This window comes from Lampris incognitus, chromosome 3 (genome assembly GCF_029633865.1).
Source record: "Lampris incognitus isolate fLamInc1 chromosome 3, fLamInc1.hap2, whole genome shotgun sequence".
NCBI classification, from domain to species: Eukaryota; Metazoa; Chordata; class Actinopteri; order Lampriformes; family Lampridae; genus Lampris; species Lampris incognitus.
This window is the reverse complement of record NC_079213.1, coordinates 104,238,905-104,262,191: the sequence shown is the minus strand read 5'-3', so window position 1 is coordinate 104,262,191 and position 23,287 is coordinate 104,238,905. Positions and strand designations below refer to the sequence as shown.

Here is a 23,287-nt window from a genome sequence, read left to right as displayed (position 1 = left end):
CACAGCAAGAAGGTCCTGGGTTCGAACCTCAGGCTGTCCCAGGTCCTTACTGTGTGGAGTTTTCATGTTCTCCCCGTGTCTGCGTGGGTTTCCTCCGGGTGCTCTGGTTTCCTCCCACCATCAAAAAGACATGCATGTTAGGATTAATACTCCTCTGAGCAAGGCAATGGAAAGAAGAACTGGAGTTGTTCCCCGGGCGCTGCAGCTGCCCACTGCTCCTATACAATAGGATGGGTTAAATGCAGAGAACACATTTCATTGTAACCTACAATGACAAAAAATAAAGTGGCTCTCATATATATATAGCCTGCTGTTATATAAGATAAATAAAATACAATAGTATAAATAATATACAAAACAGATGTTTGTATTTGGCTCATGATCTAAAAATACCTGGTTTTAATGGAAACCTATAAGCTGGGTTTGGTTGTGTTCCCTCTTTTTCTCCAATTTAGCCTGCCTGACCTGTGTGTGTGTGTGTGTGTGTGTGTGTGTGTGTGTGTGTGTGTGTGTGTGTGTGTGTCCTATTCAAGATCATTGAGCTCAATCCAGTTTACACAAACAGTCTTTTCTTCATCTCAATACACCACTAGGCTGTGTTTATGCACTGTGGGAGACCAAACATTTAAAAGTAACAGAGAAACTAGAACGTACAGTTGTTTATATGGATCAAGTCCTTTGCCATTGGTTGTCAGCACTGCTCAACCTGACGTACAAGCCAATGCAGAAGTCATTGAGTACATTTGTATGGAAACCAATAAACCCAAATCCTGAGGGTAATCAGTTAAACGGTTAGTTCAGATTTTTTGAAGTGGGGTTGTATGAGGTACTTATCCATACATAGTAAGTGTGTTACCTACAGTAAGATGGAGGTTGGTGCACCCGCAGTTTGGAGAAGCAGGCAGGAGTATAGGCAGGGCTAGCAAACAATGTACTGCTGTGGAAGGGGCCAGAAACAAAATGTATTTTACCCACCGGAAAAAAAGGCCCACTTAAAACAATCAATATCAGTTTAAGTGTACGCTATATTTAGAATATTTTCACCGCTTTACCTTGGCGTTAGACAACCCTTCTTTTTTTTTTGGCACTAGATTTTCTCAACTGTAGAGTTTCCGTATTCCTCCGCATAAGCGCAGCTGTGCCGTGGACTGTATTACGCTGCCCGCAGATCAGCTGTTTGGGTCAGCGTTTCAACGGTTTATGAAAGAGACAGTAAATACAGGAAAATAAAAATGAGTGATTATGACAGAATGAATAAATGCCGTTCACTGTGGAGACAAGAGGATACCTTTATGAACCAGTTTTTGGCTCCGTCTACATTTTATTGCATAACTGAAAGAGTGCACTCAGTAGAGTGCAGCTCTCCGCCAGGTGTATCTCCCCTCCTCGGGACTATAGGCTACCCTACGTGCCGAACAAAACCTGGGAGAGACTCAGCAGCCAATTGTATTGTCAAGCGCTTTTCAAATTACCAATTAAACGAGAGGTCCTTGATCATACAGTCATAACTGTGCACAAAAAAATATTTGGCTGATAGGTCCATTAGTATATGAGATTAGCTGCGGACAGACACACACGTGACCAAGCAGTGGCGGTCGATTGAGCTAGAGAGTAAATGAAGAGAGGGAGCGGTGGTAGTGAGAACCAACGTTTTTCAAAGGTTTTGAATCACCTTAACCACAAGAGGTTCTTGATCATACAGTCATAACTGTGCACAAAAAATATTAGGCTGATAGGTCCAGTAGTATGCAAGATTAGCTGCGGAAAGACACACACACACACACACACGACCCAACACAATTCCCACCAGGCAGAGATAATGACTGAATATTAGACAACCAAAGTTTTATAGGCTATGTTTACCTTATCATCGTAGACTACTTCTGTTAGCTGTAAATCATCGTAAGTATTTCTTTGTGGGTTGTTTGGTAAGTCGTTTCATTTATTTGTAGGCAGTTAGCGCTGCCTTACCTGATGGTTGGGTATAGCAGTGCTCTTCAAGTTTCTGTCTGGTTTATTTGGTGGTGGTTTTACATAATCCTCTTCAGAAAAATGATCACTGCAAACACGGGAGTTGTCTCAGTGTTGCGGGTGGCGAGTGGATGTCTATATTCAGTGCAACTAACCACAGCTGTCAAAGGCCAATATTCCTCAGCGGAAGACGATGAAATCTTTATGTTGAACAGGACACTTGTTTGTTTGTAAAGCCTGGAAAAGCACAAGTACGCACCATCTTTTAAATCTTTAGAAAAATGAAGTTTGATTTCAGTCTGATCTCGCAACAGCACTTTCTGACCCAAACAGCTGATCTGCGGGCAGCGTAATACAGTCCACGTGTGGCACAGCTGTGCTTATGCATAGGAACACAGAAGTTCTACAGTCAAGAAAATGTAGTGCCAAAAAACAAAGCAAAAAAAGGGCTGTCTGACGGCAAGGTAAAGGGTGGAAATATTATAAATACATTGTACTCTTTAACTAATATTGATTTTTTTTTTTAGGTGGGCCTTTTTGTAGGTTGCTAAAATACGTTTGGTTTCTGGTCCCCTCCACAGCAGTACATTGCTTGCTAACCTGCCTATACTCCTGCCTGCTTCTCCAAACTGCGGGCACGCCGACCTCCATCTACTGTAGGTAATACACTGACTATGGATAAGTACCTCATACAACCTCACTTCAAAAAAATCTGAACTAACACTTTAAGGTCCATATTTTGATTACAGGGTTTACATGATATGAAATAATGGGATTTCTCTAATAACAAAGTGTACATGTATTGTTTTAATAATCGATCTAAGGTACATCAGCCTTTCAAATACTTCCTGTAATCTGCAGCTGCCCGATCATGTCAATCACAGTCTTCAAGCAAGCATGTCAGGTCAATTTCTTTGCTTGTCTGCACTTTTTTCATTCTTTATGTTTTATTGCAGAACCCCAAAACAACACTGTCCGAGTGTTGGCTGTTAACCAGCTAGTTAGGTCATATTTGTTTCAGAATCAGGTTTATTGGCCATGGAGGTTTGCACATACATGGAATTTGACTCCAGTTTTGTGGCTCTCTCAGTGTACTTAACATAGAATAACAACACTACAACACAACAATTGTTTCGTGTTTGTATTGTCCAAACAACATTAGCAGAAACAAACATGTTTCTGGTGAACTTTCAGGTGCTTACTTTAAAAAATGTGTGCAAATTTAATTCATGCTATGCTGCTCAGATTTTGATTTTAACTTGATAAAGATTATCAGAGGAAGGTGTTAGTTAACACAACTGTTTCTTAAGTCCCCAAAAAAACACTTTATAAGTTTATATGATCATGTTAAACATGCCTGCTCCATGAAAAAAACGGTCTAACAGCCTTAAAATCACACAGAAACTTTATCATCTTATTTGAAGAAAGGTTTACTGTTCTGAATTGACTATGGAAGATTACTTTCCATGATTTAAGAATATTTCTCTTAGGTTATGTTAGTTATTTCATCTTAAAAAAAATTTACTCAATCAAAACAAGCCACAAAACACAAGGGGGGGAAATTCATAATAACAGAAAATGCTTAATGGGCAAATTAAGCTCAGTCTGCTCCAATACAGGTTATTGCTGGCTATTAAGAGGGGGACCACTCTTTTACAGTCTCATCTAAGATTCCTTGCAATATGATGGATAACCTTTCGTAAGGAAGATTTGGTAGTAATTAATCATACCACATTGATAACATAGGTGGATGGATCAAGCCAAACATGCAGGATTGAAAGGTGTGCAGCATGCAACATGATACTTAGCAATTTTGCTTTTTGACCAGACAAGGAGCTAACACCTAGAATACGGTTTTGTATCCATTACTATTCTAATGCCAAGAAATTTTTCAATCTCTGTTGAAAAGAATGATATAATGAATAACTTTATATATATATATATATATATATATATATATATATATAGCACTTTTCTAAAACAATGTTGTGATCAGTGGACATGACCACATTAAATGAAAGTGCCAGATTGTTTTTGGCACTTCAGACATGCTGCAGGGCATGAATCACCGTATTTCAGGAGTCACTTTCTTATTAAGTGTTGCTGCTTTCATAATAAGATTATCAAGAATATTCAGCTTTCTGCCACTTTTCTAATATGAAGTTGAGTTCAAATAACTCCTGATTTGTAGGTAATGATAAAAGTGCGTTCGAGGAATATGGTAAACTCTTCCTGTAATTGCTGAAAAAAATTTAATGCATCACTGAGATTTATATCATGAATTTTTATGATGCCAGCAGCCTTCAAATCTCTAAATCCCACATCTGTACAAGTATATTCAAAGTCCGGGTTATTAGCAATAGGTGCTAAGAATGTATATTGGCTAAATCCAAAGAATTGCAAATGTTTCTAATAGTAAAATGATCTTTCATCTTTACTTGCAACTTTCTGGAACATACAAAAGGAAGGTCTAACATTTATACATTATCTAGACCTATACTTTCCAAATCTGAAAAAGAGATCTGGCCATCTTTAATCCATTCTGTGACAAATCTCAGTTGTGAGGTCCAGTGATATACATCAAATTAGGTAGGGCTCATCCACCCTTTCTTAAGGGAGATTGGAGCTTTTGTAATTTCATTCTGGGGCGCTTATTTTTCCAAACAAATCTGTGAATTGCACTGTGTATTGAATTAGACAGCTTTAAGGGAATACAGGTAGGTAGCATCTGCATTGGATACAATAAGCAAGGAAGGACATACATTTTATTAATTGCAATCGAGCCTAGTAAAGACACTGGTAAATTCAACCATCTCTGCAGGTTTGATTTGATTTTGGTAACTGTGGGTAGAAAATTAAATTTAGTTAAATCAGAGAGCTTGGGCAGAAATAAAATGCCAAAACATTTGAATCCATTATTGGTCACCTAAAAAGGCAGATTCTGAGAAACCCATACTGCTGCCCTTTCCAACCAAGTGGTAAGGCCAGGGATATCTATCTATCTATATATATCTATATATCAATGTCTATATCTATATATAGTTCAATTAATCAATGATCTTGATTAAAGCTGGTATAGATTTGGATGAATCATTCATAAATAAAAGCACATCATCTGCATATAAGGAAATTTTGTGTTCTGGCATTTGTTTGAATGCCCTTTCTTTACCTGGTCATTTGTTTCTACAGTTTCAAGTAGAGGCTCCATAATCAAAGTAAAAAGTAAAGGAGACAGGGGACAGCCGTCTTTTGTGCCTCTAGTGGAAATACCTGGGATTTCAAACCATCAGCAGCTGTTTTACAGCAGTTTATGGAGATGCACAAAGCAATCTGACCCAATCAATAAAAGTATTAATAATCATCATCATCATCGTCATCATTGAATTTATATAGCACTTTTTTAGACACTCAAAGCACTTCACATTGAAGGCGACAACTCACCTCAACCACCACCAATGTGTAGCACCCACCTTGGCGATGCACGGCAGCCATTTTGTGCCAGAACGCTCACCACACATCAGCTTGACGTGGAGAAGGAGAAGGAGTGTAGTAGTGGTGTATTGGTGGTGTATGTACTATATGCTTAAGGCATAACGATCTCTGTATTCACACAATGAAAGTTCAAAAAAGATTAAATAGACAATGTTTGTTGCCTAAAAGATTCTGCTTTAGTTATTATAAATTACTCCCCTGATAATTTAGCAACTTGTCAGATCTAGCTACTGAGCTCGGTGTTTTGGGATAATTAGCCCCACAATGACAGTGAGGTTTGATAATGTCATGGACGGTGGAGGAATATGCATTATTCATAGCCTGTTGGTTTAGCTGTATGATAAGGTTATGGAGCATTGACACTTGGTAATTTTCATAGGCCTATTGTGGTTTTCTATGCATGTGTATGTGTGTGTGTGTGTGTGTGTGTGTGTGTGTGTGTGTGTGTGTGTGTGTGTGTGTGTGTGTGTGTGTGTGTGTGTGTGTGTGTGTGTGTGTGTGCATGCAAAAGTATCACCAAAAGAAAATTCATTAAATGTTCCATTCTACTCAGTCAAATGCTTTTTCTGCATCTGAAGTAACAATTACTGCGTTGTCCTTGTTATACTCTAGATCAGCGGTCGGGAACCTATGGCTCGCGAGCCATATATGGCTCTTCCGGTGACGGCATATGGCTCCCAGACAATTTTGAGTTGAAAAAAAAATCAGTTTGGAACTGATTTTAAAATACTTGTGATATTTCTTAATAATACTGTGTCATTTTAAAGTAAACAGAAATTAGTTTTGAAGATAAATTTCATGGGTCACCTGTGGGTCGGGTCGGGAACCAATGGCTCGGGAGCATGTCCGGGTCATTGTAAAGGTGAAGAAATCAATTTTATCAGATAGCCAACTAGTTTATCCGCTTCAACCCTTGTAACGGAAAAGATGGCGAAAAGAAAAAAAGACGATGATTACCGTGCATTCCAGGCTGCGTGCACAGAGGAATTTGCATTTGTGGAGAGAGCAGGATCTGCGGTGTGTCTAATATGCAATGATAAAATTGCATCGATGAAACGGTCAAATATAAAGCGGCACTTCGATACGCCATGCAGCACCAGAAGTCGCATTAAAAGTAAGACATATTTAATTTATTATACGTTAAAAATACTATATGGCTCTCAATGAAATATATTTAGAAATATTTGGCTTTTATGGCTCTCCCAGTCAAAAAGGTTCCTGACCCCTGCTCTAGATACTGCATGATGCCAAATAATTGTTGACTATTTGAGTGGGACTGACAGTTTTGAACAAATCGAGTTTGCTCGGTGGCCACTAAGTTGGGCAACACTTTAAGACGTTGGGCACAAGTTAAGACGTGTCTTCAAAATATTAGCTAATATTTTTGGATCTCTATTTTGAATTGATAACGGTCTATGTGATGAAGTAATCTCCGGGTTGTTCTATTCTTTAGGTATTACCTTAGTGGCCAACTACATTAGTGGCCAACTGCATTGATTTAGGTATTTTCCTACCTGAAAAGAGTGCTGAACTTTTTTGCTAATACAGGTGCAAAATTTGATTTAAGTCTTATATACTTCAGATGGGAAACCATGTGGACCACAAGCCTTTCCAGTTTTGTTTTTTTTGGGGGGGGGTTCCCCCTTTTCTCCCCAATTGTCCAGTTTTTTGTTTTTTGATCCCCCCCCCCTTGTCTCCCCATTTGTACCCGTCCAATTCCCCACTCTTCCAAGCCTTCCTGGTCACTGCTCCATCCCCTCTGCCAATCCGGGGAGGGCTGCAGACTACCACATGCCTCCTCTGATACATGTGGAGTCACCAGCTAATTCTTTTCACCTGACAGTTAGGAGTTTCGCCAGGGGGACGTAGCGTGTGGAAGGATCACGCTATTCCCCCAGTTCCCCCTCCCCCCCGAACAGGCGCCCCAACCAATCAGAGGAGGCGCTAGTGCAGCGATCAGGACACATACCCACATCCGGCTTCCCACCCGCAGACACGCCCAATTGTGTCTGTAGGGATGCCTGACCAAGCCGGAGGTAATACAGGGATTCAAACCAGGATCCCGGTGTTGGTAGGCAACGGAATAGACTGCTACGCTACCCGGACACCTAAGCCTTTCCAGCTTTTAAGGAAATAATAGTTCTTTCAACTTCTTCAGATGTAATTTCAGCATCGAGCAGATTCCTATCCTGTCCTATCCTGTAAATTCGTGACCGAGAGAAACCTGGGCTCCTCACATTTGTTGCGCAACATGTGCAGTCAACCTGAGAGCTTGGGTCAGAGGTACTCAGAAGTCAATGCCATTTGCAGTTCCATTGATATGGTGAGAACAGAAGGGTCACATGATGGACTGTTACTTATGTTTGACCAATGTATCTGGCTTCTCTACTAAAAATAAGAAATCTATTGAATACCCCAATCTGCCTTCAGCCATGAGACCAGTGCCACATGATGACAGTTTGCCAGTACCGAAGCCACTAAAGACATGGAGCCTAGATGAGGCAGATGAAGATGCCACAATGCATGAACCAGATGTGGAAAACGACACTGATCCAGTTGTTGAACCCTTTATGTCTGGTTATCCTCATCTGATAACACAGCCAGAATTAAGTGACCTGGTCAGGGACTTAGATTTGTCAAAAGCTAAAGCAGAACTACTTGGTTCAATCAGAATCAGAATCGGAATACTTTATTCATCCCTGAGGGGAAATTGGGTCCTATTACAGACATTGCACTCTATTTAAGAAAAACTAAAAACTAACAAGATACCAAGAAAATAGAAATAAATAGAAAAAGAAGAGAAAATAAGAAATAGAAATAAGAATAAAATATATAAACACTGTACTGCATGGAACAAACAGCACAAACACCCGACAGGGTAAAACAAATCGAAGGGCCAGTCTAATGACTACTAACTCAGAGTGTCTGACACGCTGAGGGAGGAGTTGTAAAGTTTGATGGCCACAGACAGGAATGACCTCCTGTGGTGCTCTGTAGTGCATTTTGGCAAAATTAGTCATTACTAAAAGTACTCCTGTTCCCGACCAGCACATCATGGAGTGGGTGGGAAACATTGTCCATGATGGCACATAACTTCAACAGCATCCTCCTCTCAGAAACTGCTGCCAGAGAGTCCAGCTCCACCCCCACAACATCACTGGACTTGCAGATCAGTTTACTGAGCCTGTTTGCATCCGCTATCCACTAGCCAAGATTGCAAGGATCGGGTTTACCAGGTACAAAAATTCGCAACAGTCAAGAACATTTGACATACTTCTTTATGCAGGTTGACAACCTCTGTTTCTGCACTGACATTGGTGGATGTTCATTGCTTTGGGTTGTATGCATGACCCACAACAATGACATCTTTTTACAGATTTGTCAAAGTTAAGCCTGAAAGCTGTCCTGTTACACACTGGCAATGTCCACCCGTCGGTACCCTTGGCTATGCAGTACACATGAAAGAAACCTACAATAACATGGAACTGTTGTTGAAACACATACAGTACAACAATTACGAGTGGAACATCTGTGGTGATCTAGAAGTATTGGCACTGCTACTAGGAATGCAGCTCGGATATACAAAGTACTGTTGTTTACTTTGTGAATGGGATAGATGTGCTAAAGAGTCACATTATATTGAAAAGAACTAGCCAATCCGTAAGCATTTCGTTCCAGGGCAGAAAAGTGTGGTGCATAAACCACTTGTCGGCCCAACAAAGATATTTCTGCCTCCTCTTCATATGAAACTTGGATTGATGAAAAAAATTGTGGAAGTAATGAACAAAGAAGATGATGGATTTCACTATTTGAGACAGATGTTTCCAAGAATAACTGATGCCAAGATTAAGGAGGGCATTTTTTTGGGGTCCACAAATCAGACAGGTCATCAATGACAAGGAGTCAGAAGATCTGCTAATGGGGCCAGAGAAAATAATGTGGAAGGTATTTAAGGATGTTGCTGAGAATTTTCTTGGCAACTACAGAGCACCAAACTGCACTGAGCTGCTTGACAAAATGCTTAAAGCATACAAAACCATGAGTTGCAACATGTCATTGAAAATTCATTTTCTGCAGTCACACTTGGACTTCTTCCCTGCTGAACTTGGTGCAGTCAGTGATGAACATGGTGAAAGGTTTCACCAGCGCATTGTGACCATGGAAAAGAGGTATCAGGACAACTGGAATCCATTGATGCTGGCCAACTATTGTTGGACACTGACACGAGAGGCACCAGATTCTGAGTACAAACGAAAATCAGCCGCAAAATATTTTAAGCTCAGTTGAAGTAACAATGTGTCGGCATTAAACATGTTAAATTTAATAAAAGTTATTTTAATGTTTCTCCAAATTCCTATGTGATACAGCAAATCTGAAATTATTTTTGTGTTCAGCTTGACATTGTCTTTCATAATCTCAGGAAACAAAATGCTTGAAAATATTTGTTGTCAAGTGAATTAAATGTTAATTATAATTTATTTCTAAAAATTGCAAAAGTTTCATTTTCACCAACCAAAATCAGGGTCTGATAATATTTACCCATTACCTATCACTCGGGAGTGATGAAGAAGGACAGGATTAGGAATGAGTATATTAGAGGGACAGCCCAGTTTGGACGGTTTGGAGACAAAGCAAGAGGGGCAAGATTGAGATGGTTTGGACATGTGTGGAGGAGAGATGCTGGGTATATTGGGAGAAGGATGCTGAATATGGAGCTGCCAGGGAAGAGGCAAAGAGGAGGTTTACATGCAGGTGGCTGGTGTGACAGAGGAAGATGCAGAGGACAGCAAGAGATGGAAACAGTTGATTAACTGTGGTGACCCCTAATGGGAGCGGCCAACAGAAGAAGAAGAATATTGACCTGTTACACCACCAGGAATGTCTGTGTTTATAGGAATGAATTATAGATATCTCTATTGTAATTGGGGCGTGATCCGATATAATGGATGTTACCAATACTGCTACTTGCTACAAGTTCTGTACATACTCTAGACACCAAAAAGAAATCATTTCTAGAATATGTGTTGTGTGGATTAGAGAAAAACTTATCTTTTTCATAGGGGTGCATTAACCTCCATATACAACACCAACCTCCTCCAGCATTTGCTGCAAGGCTCGTTGTCTAGGATTCCTCTTAGTTCTATTAAACCTGGATTTTTTTCTAGTGTATTGTCCATTACACAGTTCCAATCACCACCCACTATCATTAAAGGACAGCTATATTCAAACAGCCCTGTGATGATCTGGCGGTCTGTCCAGGGTGTCTCCCCATCTGCCGCCCAATGACTGCTGGGATAGGCTCCAGCATCCCCGTGACCCTGAGAGCAGGATAAGCGGTCTGGATAATGGATGGATGGATGGATGGATATATTGAAACAATAGATCAGTCATGGTAGTAAAGATGGATCTATCAACATCAGGATCAGCATACACTATATAAAAATCCATGAATTAATGCATAGCAAACATTTGAGTCAACCTCAAAGTGATTAATAACGAGAGGTAGATTTTTATGCACCTTTGCTTTTGCTATTAAATGAACAAAAATACACCTGTCCTACCCAGTCTTTTTTAAGCTTTTATGTTCTTTCTCAGTTAAACGTATCTCTTGTAACATTGTAACAGAAGCATTTTATTTTCCGAAAAAGGACAATGTCCTATTTCGCTTTACAGGATTTTTGCAGCCTTTAATATTAAAGGAACAAACTATAACAGAAGAGCGAGACATGGCCATAGCACACTGAATGTAAAATAGTCACCCGACCAAGAGGCCTTTCGCAAATCAGCAAGTACCAGTAATCCCAGAATGAATCTCTCCACAAACAAACAAAACAGAACAAACAGACCCCCCCCCCAATAAAAACAACACAGGCTAAATACCGATATGATTAAGACTGATGTTAGCCGCATCCTACCCTTTGTACTTAAGACTGAGACTGTCTGCCATTCAAGCATAGAATAAATTCCTTCTACAGCCAAGCAAACTAAGACGAATTTGTATACTTCAAATTTATTTGTACAGCATATAAAGGTATCAAGCTATTTTTATTAGCCTAACAGTGGAAGAAAGAGAGCGGGAAAACTATATGTTTAAATATCATTCATGTCTGCCTTGGCCATTTCTAATATTAAGTTAACATGCAAAAATTAAATAGCCTACCTACATGAGATGACTATTAAATCAGCCAAAATATCAACAACAAAAGAATGAAGAGGAAAAACAGATTATTCCACCAACACGACACGCATTACTCACCAAGGTTTTTTTTGGTAACCCTATAATTTATAGGCTGTTAATTATATAGCAATTGTGAAGAAATTGCTAAGAAATTATGTGGCAATGTGAAGAAATGACCCACTGTCATACCCTGTTATACCACACACTATTACAATTAATTCCCATATAATTACCGACCAAACCTCTTTATTCCGCTTTAATTTTACTCTATAATTACCCAGTACTTCCTGGTATTACTACTACAACTTGTCATTATATTGATTTTACTGATTTTACTTTACTGTCATTTCTCAGGAAATTCTTCACCATTACTGTGTAAGTAACGGCCTGTAAATTATAGGGTTACCTTTTTTTTTTTTCATTTTAACTGCTGAAGAGGTTTTGTCCAATAATTGCATGATTAATTTTAAGTTAAGCTTCAGACTAGATTGAATATCTTAAAATCAATGTAATTTAACTTGTCTCAAGATTTCCCATCTTTTGGGTAAACAACAAATTTAATTTTGTTTTAAAGAAATCTTAGTTGAAATATATTTTTTTTTTAATCCCCCCCTCTCCCCTTTTCTTCCCGATTGTACTTGGCCAATTATCCTACTCTTCCGAGCTGTCCCAGTCGCTGCCCCTCCCCCTCTGCCGATCCGAGGAGGGCTGCAGACTACCACATGCCTCCCCCGATACATGTGGAGTCACCAGCCGCTTCTTTTCACCTGACAGTGAGGAGTTTCACCAGGGGGACGTAGTGCGTGGGAGGATCACGCTATTCCCCCCAGTTCCCCCTCCCTCCCTGAACAGGTGCCCCGACCGACCAGAGGAGGCGCTAGTGCGGCGACCAGGACACATACCCACATCCAGCTTCCCAACCGCAGACACAGCCAATTGTGTCTGTAGGGACGCCCGACCAAGCTGACGGTAACATGGGGATTCGAGCTGGCGATCCCCGTGTTGGTAGGCAACGGAATAGACCGCTACGCTACCCAGACAGCCTTAGTTGAAATATCTTCACTGCACTGGTAGATTATATTTTATTTACTTTTGGGATTTTATCTTTGGGAGACTGATTCCCCCTTTTCCCTTTTTTACCCAGCTGGTTTAAAGTTCCTTCCTTTCCCCCACCTTAGACAATGAACGCGCTATAACAATCCCTTTCCTGGATGTTACCGTGGCTTTCACAGAAAACCTCTGGAGGGAATGGAGGACATGGCTGTCATGGTGGCGCTGGTTTTTTTTTAGACGTACTGTAACTTGGCGACCATAACATTTTACCGCAGAGTTAACCGCTAATCTACGCAGCAGATTGGGGCACGCTCGACTGATTCCTAAGGCAGATGTCTCGTCAGGTCAGCCGAAAGAGGTCTCCCTCAGGCCGCTCTGCGTGGCCTGTGATCGGCTCTCCAGCTAAAACACGTGTCTCCCCGCGTCCACGTTTCTGTTGGCAGAGAAACTAACAGAAGCAATTCTTGTGCTGGCTCTGAGTCGGCATACTATTCGTCCACCCGAAGCATCGGAGGCCAATACGTGACTCGGGGGAAGAGCACCATCTTTCCTCTTGTTCTCCCTAAGCGACAATGGATGCTCATTTGCAGAGTTGCTGTTTTGAATTACCATTAGAATTGCCTTGCTGGAAAAAGAGAAAACAGAGCGCTCCATCCCACCGGGGGTCTGATGTACAAATGGACAAAACTGAAGTTGGATTTCAGTTTGTTTGATAACCTCATAGGTCTCACAGATGGGTCTCTCTCTTTCTCTTTCTTTCTCTCGCTCTCTCTCGCTCCCCCTCTCCCTTTCTCTCTCTCTCTCTCCCTCCCTCTCGCCCTCGCTCGGTATCAAAATGTTTTGGGATACCTTTTTATTATTTCAGTCAGGAGGGACTTTATCTGCTATAATCTAGAAAGACAAAGAAGCAAATACTAGTCCAAACTTTATTTTTTTTCTCATCCAATTCACAAAAACATAAATTCATGTGGTTTAGGTTAGGTCCTGTCTGCATCCCTAACCCTCGCACATGGACAAGGTCAGTAACTGACAGCAGTAAACCCACAGACCAACAGACGTCATTAGCTGACTGAAAGATTGTGTGACTTTTTTTGGGGGGGGGGCACGGTGGACCAGTGGTTAGTGCTGTCGCATCACAGCAAGAAGGTCTGGGTTCCTGGGTTTGAACCCCGGGGTTGTCCAATCTTGGGGGTCATCCCAGGTCATCCTCTGTGTGGAGTTTGCATGTTCTCCCCGTGTCGTGTCTGTGGTGGGTTTTCTCCAGGTGCTCCAGTTTCCTCCCACCATCAGAAAGACATGCATGTTAGAGTTACTACTCCTGTCTGTGCCCCTGACCGAGGCATGGCGAGACGAACTGGAGTTGGTCCCCGGGTGCTGCACGGCGGCTGCCCACTGCTCCTAGCTACACAGCTAGGATGGGTTAAATGCAGAGCATGAATTTCCCTATGGGGATCAACAGAGTGTGAAGGGGTGGTTACCGTTTTTCAACTGTATCTCACTATATCGGTCCTCGGTAGTGCTCACTGTAGGTGGGCACTATTTCTGCCAACTCACTGTCCACTTCAGAAAGAGTTGATAATGATCCATTCCCCTCTTTCATTTAGACTGTGACAGTTTCAAAAAGTAAAATACAAATGGCAGAAATGGCCGGCCGAGATGATTGAGGACAGATTTTATGGTATTATGACATATAGTCTCATGTAGTGCTGTACTTGTGTAAGTCAGAGTAAACTGAAGAGGAATTACCTGAAATGGAGCGACAGGATGGCGGGTTGGGTCGCAGACTGCAGCATTCACAGTGAATTCTGGGTATTGTAGGAACAGCTGAATCTACTCTGAATGTGAATGTAAGCAGAAAAAAAATGCATTTTCTGAGTTTTTTTGTTTGTTTTTTTTTTGGCCTTTATAAATTCAGATAACATCAGATTGACATAAAATCCACAGTAATGATGGCAGAGTTTGATGGCAAGTATATGAGATTGAAAGAATAGCAAAAGAAAGTGTTCCTGAGTGAAATCATGCAAAGAGCCTCACTATTAAGACAAGGTGAAGTGGCATATCCTGCTTCCATAACGTGACTTATTTCCGAGTAAAACTAGCTATTAGGACACCACAAAAGCTGTTTTAGAGGACGTTAAAGTGATTATATTTTGATGCAAAGAGAATATTTTTTTTGTCATAAATTGTTGAACAGGTACTTTAATATAACTGGGGAAATGAATGAACAAGGTTAAAAAAAATGTCAATTTTCATTTCCTGTCATCTTAAAGCTATTTGACTCTGTCTGTCTGTACATGACTGAATGTTGTTTTTCTTTCTGAATGGCAGCTGCGGCCCTGCCCTCACCTGGAACAGGATGTCCTGAGTGACTGTCTGTCTGTCCAGCACCTGCAGAGCTGCACCTCCTCCCAGCACCTCCACGGCCCTCCGCCCTCCCAGCACCTCTATAACGGGAAAGACGGACACTCCCCGGGGATGGGCCAGGACATCTTCACAGGTGCACAGAGGAGGTGGCAATGTCATGTCACCTTGACACCTTTGAACTCATGCGGACACTACTAGAATTCACTGTGTACTTTCTATACTATCAATGTTCCTTTATGGGTTATTTATTCCAGCAATTTGGGTAATGACTAAAACCTTGATTTAAAAATCTTGCAGATGTATTAAACTATCAGGGAGTCAAGTGCACATCACACACACACACACACACACACACACGGGTGTGTATGTGAACAGATAAAGATGGCATTGGAAGAACATGCGATCAGTTTGTTATTCAGTCTGAACCATAGCAAGTCAAACTGCATCGTATGAGGTGCAAAGTTTTAGTGAGCAGGGTAGCTGGAAATTCAGATTTTCAATTCAATTTATTGTCATTAAGTGGAAAGTGGTTTGACATAAGTAAAAAAGTAGCTGTGCTTAAGAAACTCAACTTTGGATAAAAACAAGTTATTTATATAAAAAAAAGTGACTTCTTGTCTTACCGGATTACAGAAAATATATTCAGCCTTTGCAAAGTATACTTCATTATGATTCATTCTCAATTATAGTAGTTGGACAGTGGTTTGACATAAAGTAAAAACCAGCTGTCATTAAGAAACTCAGCTTTTGATATAAAACATATTTTTGCTATAGAAAAGTGACTCCTTGTCTTATCAGATTACCGAAAATATATTCAGACTTTGTAAAGTATACTTTATTATGTTTTAATCTCAATTATACCCAGAGGGCGAGACTCCACTTCAATGCAGTCATCCTAAAGAAACAGAATGAAATACTCACAGTGTTTAAAGGCATTGCCTCAGCCGACACATGAAAGGGCGGACTTGCCATGGCCTGGTTTTATATCATACCAATGGGAAGAACAAAGCAGCCAAGGTCTTAAATAAATCTGTATGCAAGTTAAGGCGCGTCCAAAACTCCTTATTCCAACATCAAATAGGCCAAATCTGAGTGGGAACCACTCCAGAGTGCACATCTCATAGGTCCGATCCGGATCCTGATCGTGGTTCCCGATCTGTCACAGACTTGCGTAACTCTGCAAAGTCTATAAAGTATGAACCCGACCTGAGTTGTTTGACTACTTCTGATTGCTTACTTACGGAGGGGAGTCTTACAACCTCGCACTCTGTATGTATTTCATAGCCCGGTGGTTTGACAAAAGCGTTTCTAAATAAACAGCCCTCCAACGACATTAAGCTTTCATCTCGCCGTGCAAAGTTGACAAGAATAGTTAGGAACAGCTGCAATCTGGAAATGTTTATTCATCGCGTACGACCCTTAACTTCCACTCCACTTAATGATGAATTTGATCGTCCGCAGGAGTCACCAACACAAAGGGCCCATAAATGCGGGATGGATAAATAGACTCTAGCGGGTTGAGAAGACAGGAGAGCCGTTCCCCGCCGTGTCCGAAGTTTATGGACACATCTGTCAGTGTTTGCTGCCTGTTTGCCATCCTGGCTCCCTATATTGCTCTGTTATTGTTGCTGGAACACGCCACGCCGCTTACGGCTGCAACGGCTCCGCTTGTCTTTGATTGTTGATCAGGTTTTTGAGTCTTGGCTTCTTTCCTGTCTCCCACCCTCTGTTTTCTGAGCGAGACACTGCTGATCCTACGTCTGTTGTTTTAAGTGGTTTCCATCCACCGAACAGAGGTGGGCTGAAACGGGATGCAAGTAACGGCGTGACGTATTCAGATTACAGAAACGAAGGCTGTGTATTCAGCCCACGTTACCTTTATGAAACACCGGTATTCAGATTACAGCAAAGAAGGCTGTGTATTCAGCCCACGTTACCTTTATGAAACACCGGTATTCAGATTACAGAAACGAAGGCTGTGTATTCAGCCCACGTTACCTTTATAAAACACCGGTATTCAGATTACAGCAAAGAAGGCTGTGTATTCAGCCCACGTTACCTTTATAAAACACCGGTATTCAGATTACAGAAAAGAAGGCTGTGTATTCAGCCCACGTTACCTTTATAAAACACCGGTATTCAGATTACAGCAAAGAAGGCTGTGTATTCAGCCCACGTTACCTTTATAAAACACCGGTATTCAGATTACAGCAAAGAAGGCTGTGTATTCAGCCCACGTTACCTTTATAAAACACCGGTATTCAGATTACAGCAAAGAAGGCTGTGTATTCAGCCCACGTTACCTTTATAAAACACCGATATTCAGATTACAGAAACGAAGGCTGTGTATTCAGCCCACGTTACCTTTATAAAACACCGGTATTCAGATTACAGCAAAGAAGGCTGTGTATTCAGCCCACGTTACCTTTATAAAACACCGGTATTCAGATTACAGCAAAGAAGGCTGTGTATTCAGCCCACGTTACCTTTATAAAACACCGGTATTCAGATTACAGAAACGAAGGCTGTGTATTCAGCCCACGTTACCTTTATAAAACACCGGTATTCAGATTACAGAAACGAAGGCTGTGTATTCAGCCCACGTTACCTTTATAAAACACCGGTATTCAGATTACAGCAAAGAAGGCTGTGTATTCAGCCCACGTTACCTTTATAAAACACCGGTATTCAGATTACAGCAAAGAAGGCTGTGTATTCAGCCCACGTTACCTTTATAAAACACCGGTATTCAGATTACAGCAAAGAAGGCTGTGTATTCAGCCCACGTTACCTTTATAAAACACCGGTATTCAGATTACAGCAAAGAAGGCTGTGTATTCAGCCCACGTTACCTTTATAAAACACCGGTATTCAGATTACAGAAACGAAGGCTGTGTATTCAGCCCACGTTACCTTTATAAAACACCGGTATTCAGATTACAGCAAAGAAGGCTGTGTATTCAGCCCACGTTACCTTTATAAAACACCGGTATTCAGATTACAGCAAAGAAGGCTGTGTATTCAGCCCACGTTACCTTTATAAAACACCGATATTCAGATTACAGAAACGAAGGCTGTGTATTCAGCCCACGTTACCTTTATAAAACACCGGTATTCAGATTACAGCAAAGAAGGCTGTGTATTCAGCCCACGTTACCTTTATAAAACACCGATATTCAGATTACAGCAAAGAAGGCTGTGTATTCAGCCCACGTTACCTTTATAAAACACCGGTATTCAGATTACAGAAAAGAAGGCTGTGTATTCAGCCCACGTTACCTTTATAAAACACCGGTATTCAGATTACAGCAAAGAAGGCTGTGTATTCAGCCCACGTTACCTTTATAAAACACCGGTATTCAGATTACAGAAACGAAGGCTGTGTATTCAGCCCACGTTACAGTTATAAAACACCGGTATTCAGATTACAGCAAAGAAGGCTGTGTATTCAGCCCACGTTACCTTTATAAAACACCGATATTCAGATTACAGAAACGAAGGCTGTGTATTCAGCCCACGTTACCTTTATAAAACACCGGTATTCAGATTACAGAAACGAAGGCTGTGTATTCAGCCCACGTTACAGTTATAAAACACCGGTATTCAGATTACAGAAACGAAGGCTGTGTATTCAGCCCACGTTACAGTTATAAAACACCGGTATTCAGATTACAGAAAAGAAGGCTGTGTATTCAGCCCACGTTACCTTTATAAAACACCGGTATTCAGATTACAGAAAAGAAGGCTGTGTATTCAGCCCACGTTACCTTTATAAAACACCGATATTCAGATTACAGAAACGAAGGCTGTGTATTCAGCCCACGTTACCTTTATGAAACACCGGTATTCAGATTACAGCAAAGAAGGCTGTGTATTCAGCCCACGTTACCTTTATAAAACACCGGTATTCAGATTACAGAAACGAAGGCTGTGTATTCAGCCCACGTTACCTTTATAAAACACCGGTATTCAGATTACAGAAAAGAAGGCTGTGTATTCAGCCCACGTTACCTTTATAAAACACCGATATTCAGATTACAGAAACGAAGGCTGTGTATTCAGCCCACGTTACCTTTATGAAACACCGGTATTCAGATTACAGCAAAGAAGGCTGTGTATTCAGCCCACGTTACCTTTATAAAACACCGGTATTCAGATTACAGAAACGAAGGCTGTGTATTCAGCCCACGTTACCTTTATAAAACACCGGTATTCAGATTACAGCAAAGAAGGCTGTGTATTCAGCCCACGTTACCTTTATAAAACACCGGTATTCAGATTACAGCAAAGAAGGCTGTGTATTCAGCCCACGTTACCTTTATAAAACACCGGTATTCAGATTACAGCAAAGAAGGCTGTGTATTCAGCCCACGTTACAGTTATAAAACACCGGTATTCAGATTACAGCAAAGAAGGCTGTGTATTCAGCCCACGTTACCTTTATAAAACACCGGTATTCAGATTACAGCAAAGAAGGCTGTGTATTCAGCCCACGTTACCTTTATAAAACACCGGTATTCAGATTACAGCAAAGAAGGCTGTGTATTCAGCCCACGTTATCTTTATAAAACACCGGTATTCAGATTACAGTTGCTTTATACGTTTAGATAAGAATGTTTGTAGATTAGCAGCTGCATTACAAGTAGGACCGTGTGTTCATATGTGGTTGGCGGGCGATTGTGATCGGACGCAAATATTGAAAACTGGGGCATCTGGGTGGCGTGGCGGCCTATTCCGTTGCCTACCAACATGGGGATCGCCGGTTCAAATCCCCGTGTTACCTCCGGCTTGGTCGGGCGTCCCTACAGACACAGTTGGCCGTGTCTGTGGGTGGGAAGCCGGATGTGGGTATGTGTCCTGGTCGTTGCACTTGCGCCTCCTGTGGTTGGTCGGCGCGCCTGTTCGGGGGAGAGGGGGGGAGGGGACTGGGGGAAAGAGCGTGACCCTCCCACGCACGACATCCCCCTGGCGAAACTCCTCACTGTCAAGTGAAAAGAAGCGGCTGGCGACTCCACATGTATCAGTGGAGGCATGTGGTGGTCTGCAGCCCTCCCCGGATCAGCAGAGGGGGTGGAGCAACGACCGGGACGGCTCAGAAGAGTGGGGTAATTGGATGGGTACAACTGGGGAGAAAAGGGGGGACCAAAAAAACTGAAAACTTGAATGAAAGGAAATTGCCTTTTAAAAGGTAATGTCTGCAACTCACTAACAACAAAACACATGAAAAACATCCCATTTGCTGCAATAGATTCACTCAGTGCACCGTCATTAATGTAGTGTGTTTGTGCACGTGTGTGTCTGTGTGTGCGTGTGTGGCTGCACAGTTCCAGTTATGTACAGTTGCATTTCTCTGTCATTTTCAACTTCAATTCAGTTCCTTATTCGTGCAACACAATAATAACCATAATGGCGAGGGGACGTTAACCAAAGAGCCCCCTACAGTGAAACACATATGCTGTGGTGTCGACCCTGCTCCAAAACAGAAAAGTAATGATACAAAATAAAAAAATAAATAAAAAATTAACAGCTTTTTAAATCAGCACGTGCACATTTCCTCCTGCGTGCACTGCACATCGGCAGGGTTCAGCAATAATTGGCAGATGGTCAACACCTACTGAGATAATGGCTTGGAGATACCAGTCACACCAAGGAACGAGACACGATGTGAGGGCAGTAGTGTGACACCACACAACTCTTCGCTTTTCACGATGTTTTACAAACGTAACCCGAGCAAGTTGCTCTTTTTGAGTGTTGTACCCGAATACGATACTGATTACATTTAGGACAACGTGTTTAGTACTCAGGTGCAAAGTACTTCTGCAGAGTACTCTACCCAACCCTGCCCCCCGAGGAGCTCTCTTGTGAGCCAGTTTTGAAGGGGGCGTTCAAGGATGCAGCGTTGATCGGGGTTTATTACTCAAAGCAAAGACGTTGCAGGTTGGCAATCTAGTTTTCGTTCTGTTGGCGGGCCAATGGCAGAGGCTGGGCACACATCCCAACATTAACACCTGTGGAGCAGAAAATGACTCACGCTTCCAGTCAGCGCTCTGCTCGTTTCCTGTTTGCCAGTCTGCTCGCATTTCGCTTAAACCGCGGCTGCAGCGAGACTTACGAGAAGCCCCTCTCGGTTTTATGGAGCGCAATTACAGTGTTCCCTGATTAGCCTGAGAGGAAGGGCATATCACGGCGGGGGGGGGCAGAGGTTTGACATGGATGGTTGAAATGGATGCAGTCGCACCTCCTCTATCCCCTCTTTCTCACACCACGCTCGCCAGGCCGGTGCGGTCGCGTCGTGCTAATATGGTCGCAGTAGCTGCTGTGAACATCCTATAAAAACCCTCTCCTATCTCTGAACCAGAATAATCCGCACAACACCCAGAGAATAGACTGCAACATGGCTGCTGCAGAACATCCACGTCCTATAACCTCTCCCGCTTCCCTCAGCGAGTTAGCTATGAAATTGAACCGGTGGCAGCGATTATTGTCAAACTTTTTTCCCCCTGCCGGTCTTGTAGCAGATGGCGAGGCTAAAGGGGAAAGCATTTAAGGTCTGTGATTGATGATTTTTGGGGGTAATGAATCAAGCCTGTAGCAATTTCAGAGGGCTGTCAGATCATCAGGCCTTCGGCACACTTCCACTCTCGCACAGCTGGGCCGGCAAACAGCAAGACCAGGAGCACCAGCCTCCCTTCATCTCTTCCTGTCTTCTCCTCCCCGCTCCTCATCCTGGCCTTCACTTCCCCCAGCATGGTCAGCGGCTGCTGTCCTTGTGGATGCTGGGAAAGAAATCAGGGAGTGGACGGGTGGGAGGGTGCATATACCGTGTCGGGTTATTTACCTGGCGTAAAGTCACAGCCGACGTCTTTAATGTCCGACCCCTTGACAAAACACTCAGATGTCAGTTTGATTTGTCTCCCGGCTCCGGGTCGGCATAGCAACGTTTCATGATGTTGATGGAGTGAGACGCGGCATGGAGCCGCCTGTGAATGTCAGTGGGTCTGATGGGAAGGTCAGATGCTTTTTACGAGGAGCGGTTGAGGGATATGACCAAAGGGCTGGGCTAGACTCAGCCAGACACACAGTTGTGTGCATGCAATCCCAGGCAAATACACATGTAAGTGCACGCACACACATTCAAACATGCATAAACATAGAAAAAAAATGCAATAACACACTTACACACATGTATATAGATACACATGTAACCTCATCTAGATGTACCAAATACATAAAATATTCATGTACACATACGCACACATGTGAACATACCCTTCCACACGCACACAGAGGCTACTCGGTAACCCTATTTCTTCTTTAAATTTCCTACTGTTCAAAGTCAACACATGTTAAGTTTTAGTCCATTATTGTGTCAGAAGAACAAACAGTTAAAGTACAACCAAGGCCAATTCCCACGGCAGCACAAACATTGTACTGCAAATTACAAACAGTGAAAACACAGAACGTTCTATTTTTCAAAGCCTTCTGATTGGATGGAGGTTGTCAAAACAAAATCCCCGTTGCCATGAAATGGCCCTTAATTTGGTCAAAGGGAAGATGGAGCGCAGGGCCCTGGAGTTTATTTGGCACATTTACTGAATTAACTTTGTTTGTCTTTCAGGCCTGTATGCTGGCTCCAGCGCCCCCCATCACGGGGCCTCAGCAGAGCTCCTCTCCCCGGGGCCAACCCCGGCCCCAGCCTCCACCACGGAGCTGCCCTCGAGAATACCCCGACTGGACCGAGACCTCAGCAGCCCTCAGCACCACCTGTCGCCACTGTCGGCCTTGGAAAGTGTGCGAGATGGGTGAGTCTATCTATCTATCTATCTATCTATCTATCTATCTATCTATCTATCTATCTATCTATCTATCTATCTATCTATCTATCTATCTATCTATCTATCTATTTATCGATGTTAGTCTGCCTATCTATTTATCGATGTTAGTCTGCCTATCTATCTATCTATCTATCTATCTATCTATCTATCTATCTATCTATCTATCTATCTATCTATCGATGTTAGTCTGCCTATCTATCTATCTATCTATCTATCTATCTATCTATCTATCTATCTATCTATCTATCTGTGTGACTGCCTGTCTATCTGTCTATCTGTTAGTCTGCCTATCTATCTGTCTATCTGTTAGTCTGCCTATCTATCTATCTGTCTATCTATCTATCTATCTATCTATCTATCTATCTATCTATCTATCTATCTATCTGTGTCTGTC

At 42.0% G+C, this 23,287-nt stretch overlaps 1 protein-coding gene across 3 annotated transcripts in view; it reads left to right on the top strand.

Moving 5' to 3' along the window:
* The window catches only part of LOC130109641 (zinc finger protein GLIS3), a 172,680-nt gene that overhangs the window by 137,551 nt on the left and 11,842 nt on the right, over positions 1-23,287 (top strand). For all 3 annotated transcript variants that reach the window (XM_056276632.1, XM_056276633.1, XM_056276631.1), the window contains exons 7-8: positions 15,023-15,191; positions 22,677-22,860. In XM_056276632.1, the coding sequence (XP_056132607.1) occupies positions 15,023-15,191; positions 22,677-22,860 (353 nt within the window). The remainder of the gene's footprint in view (positions 1-15,022; positions 15,192-22,676; positions 22,861-23,287) is intronic.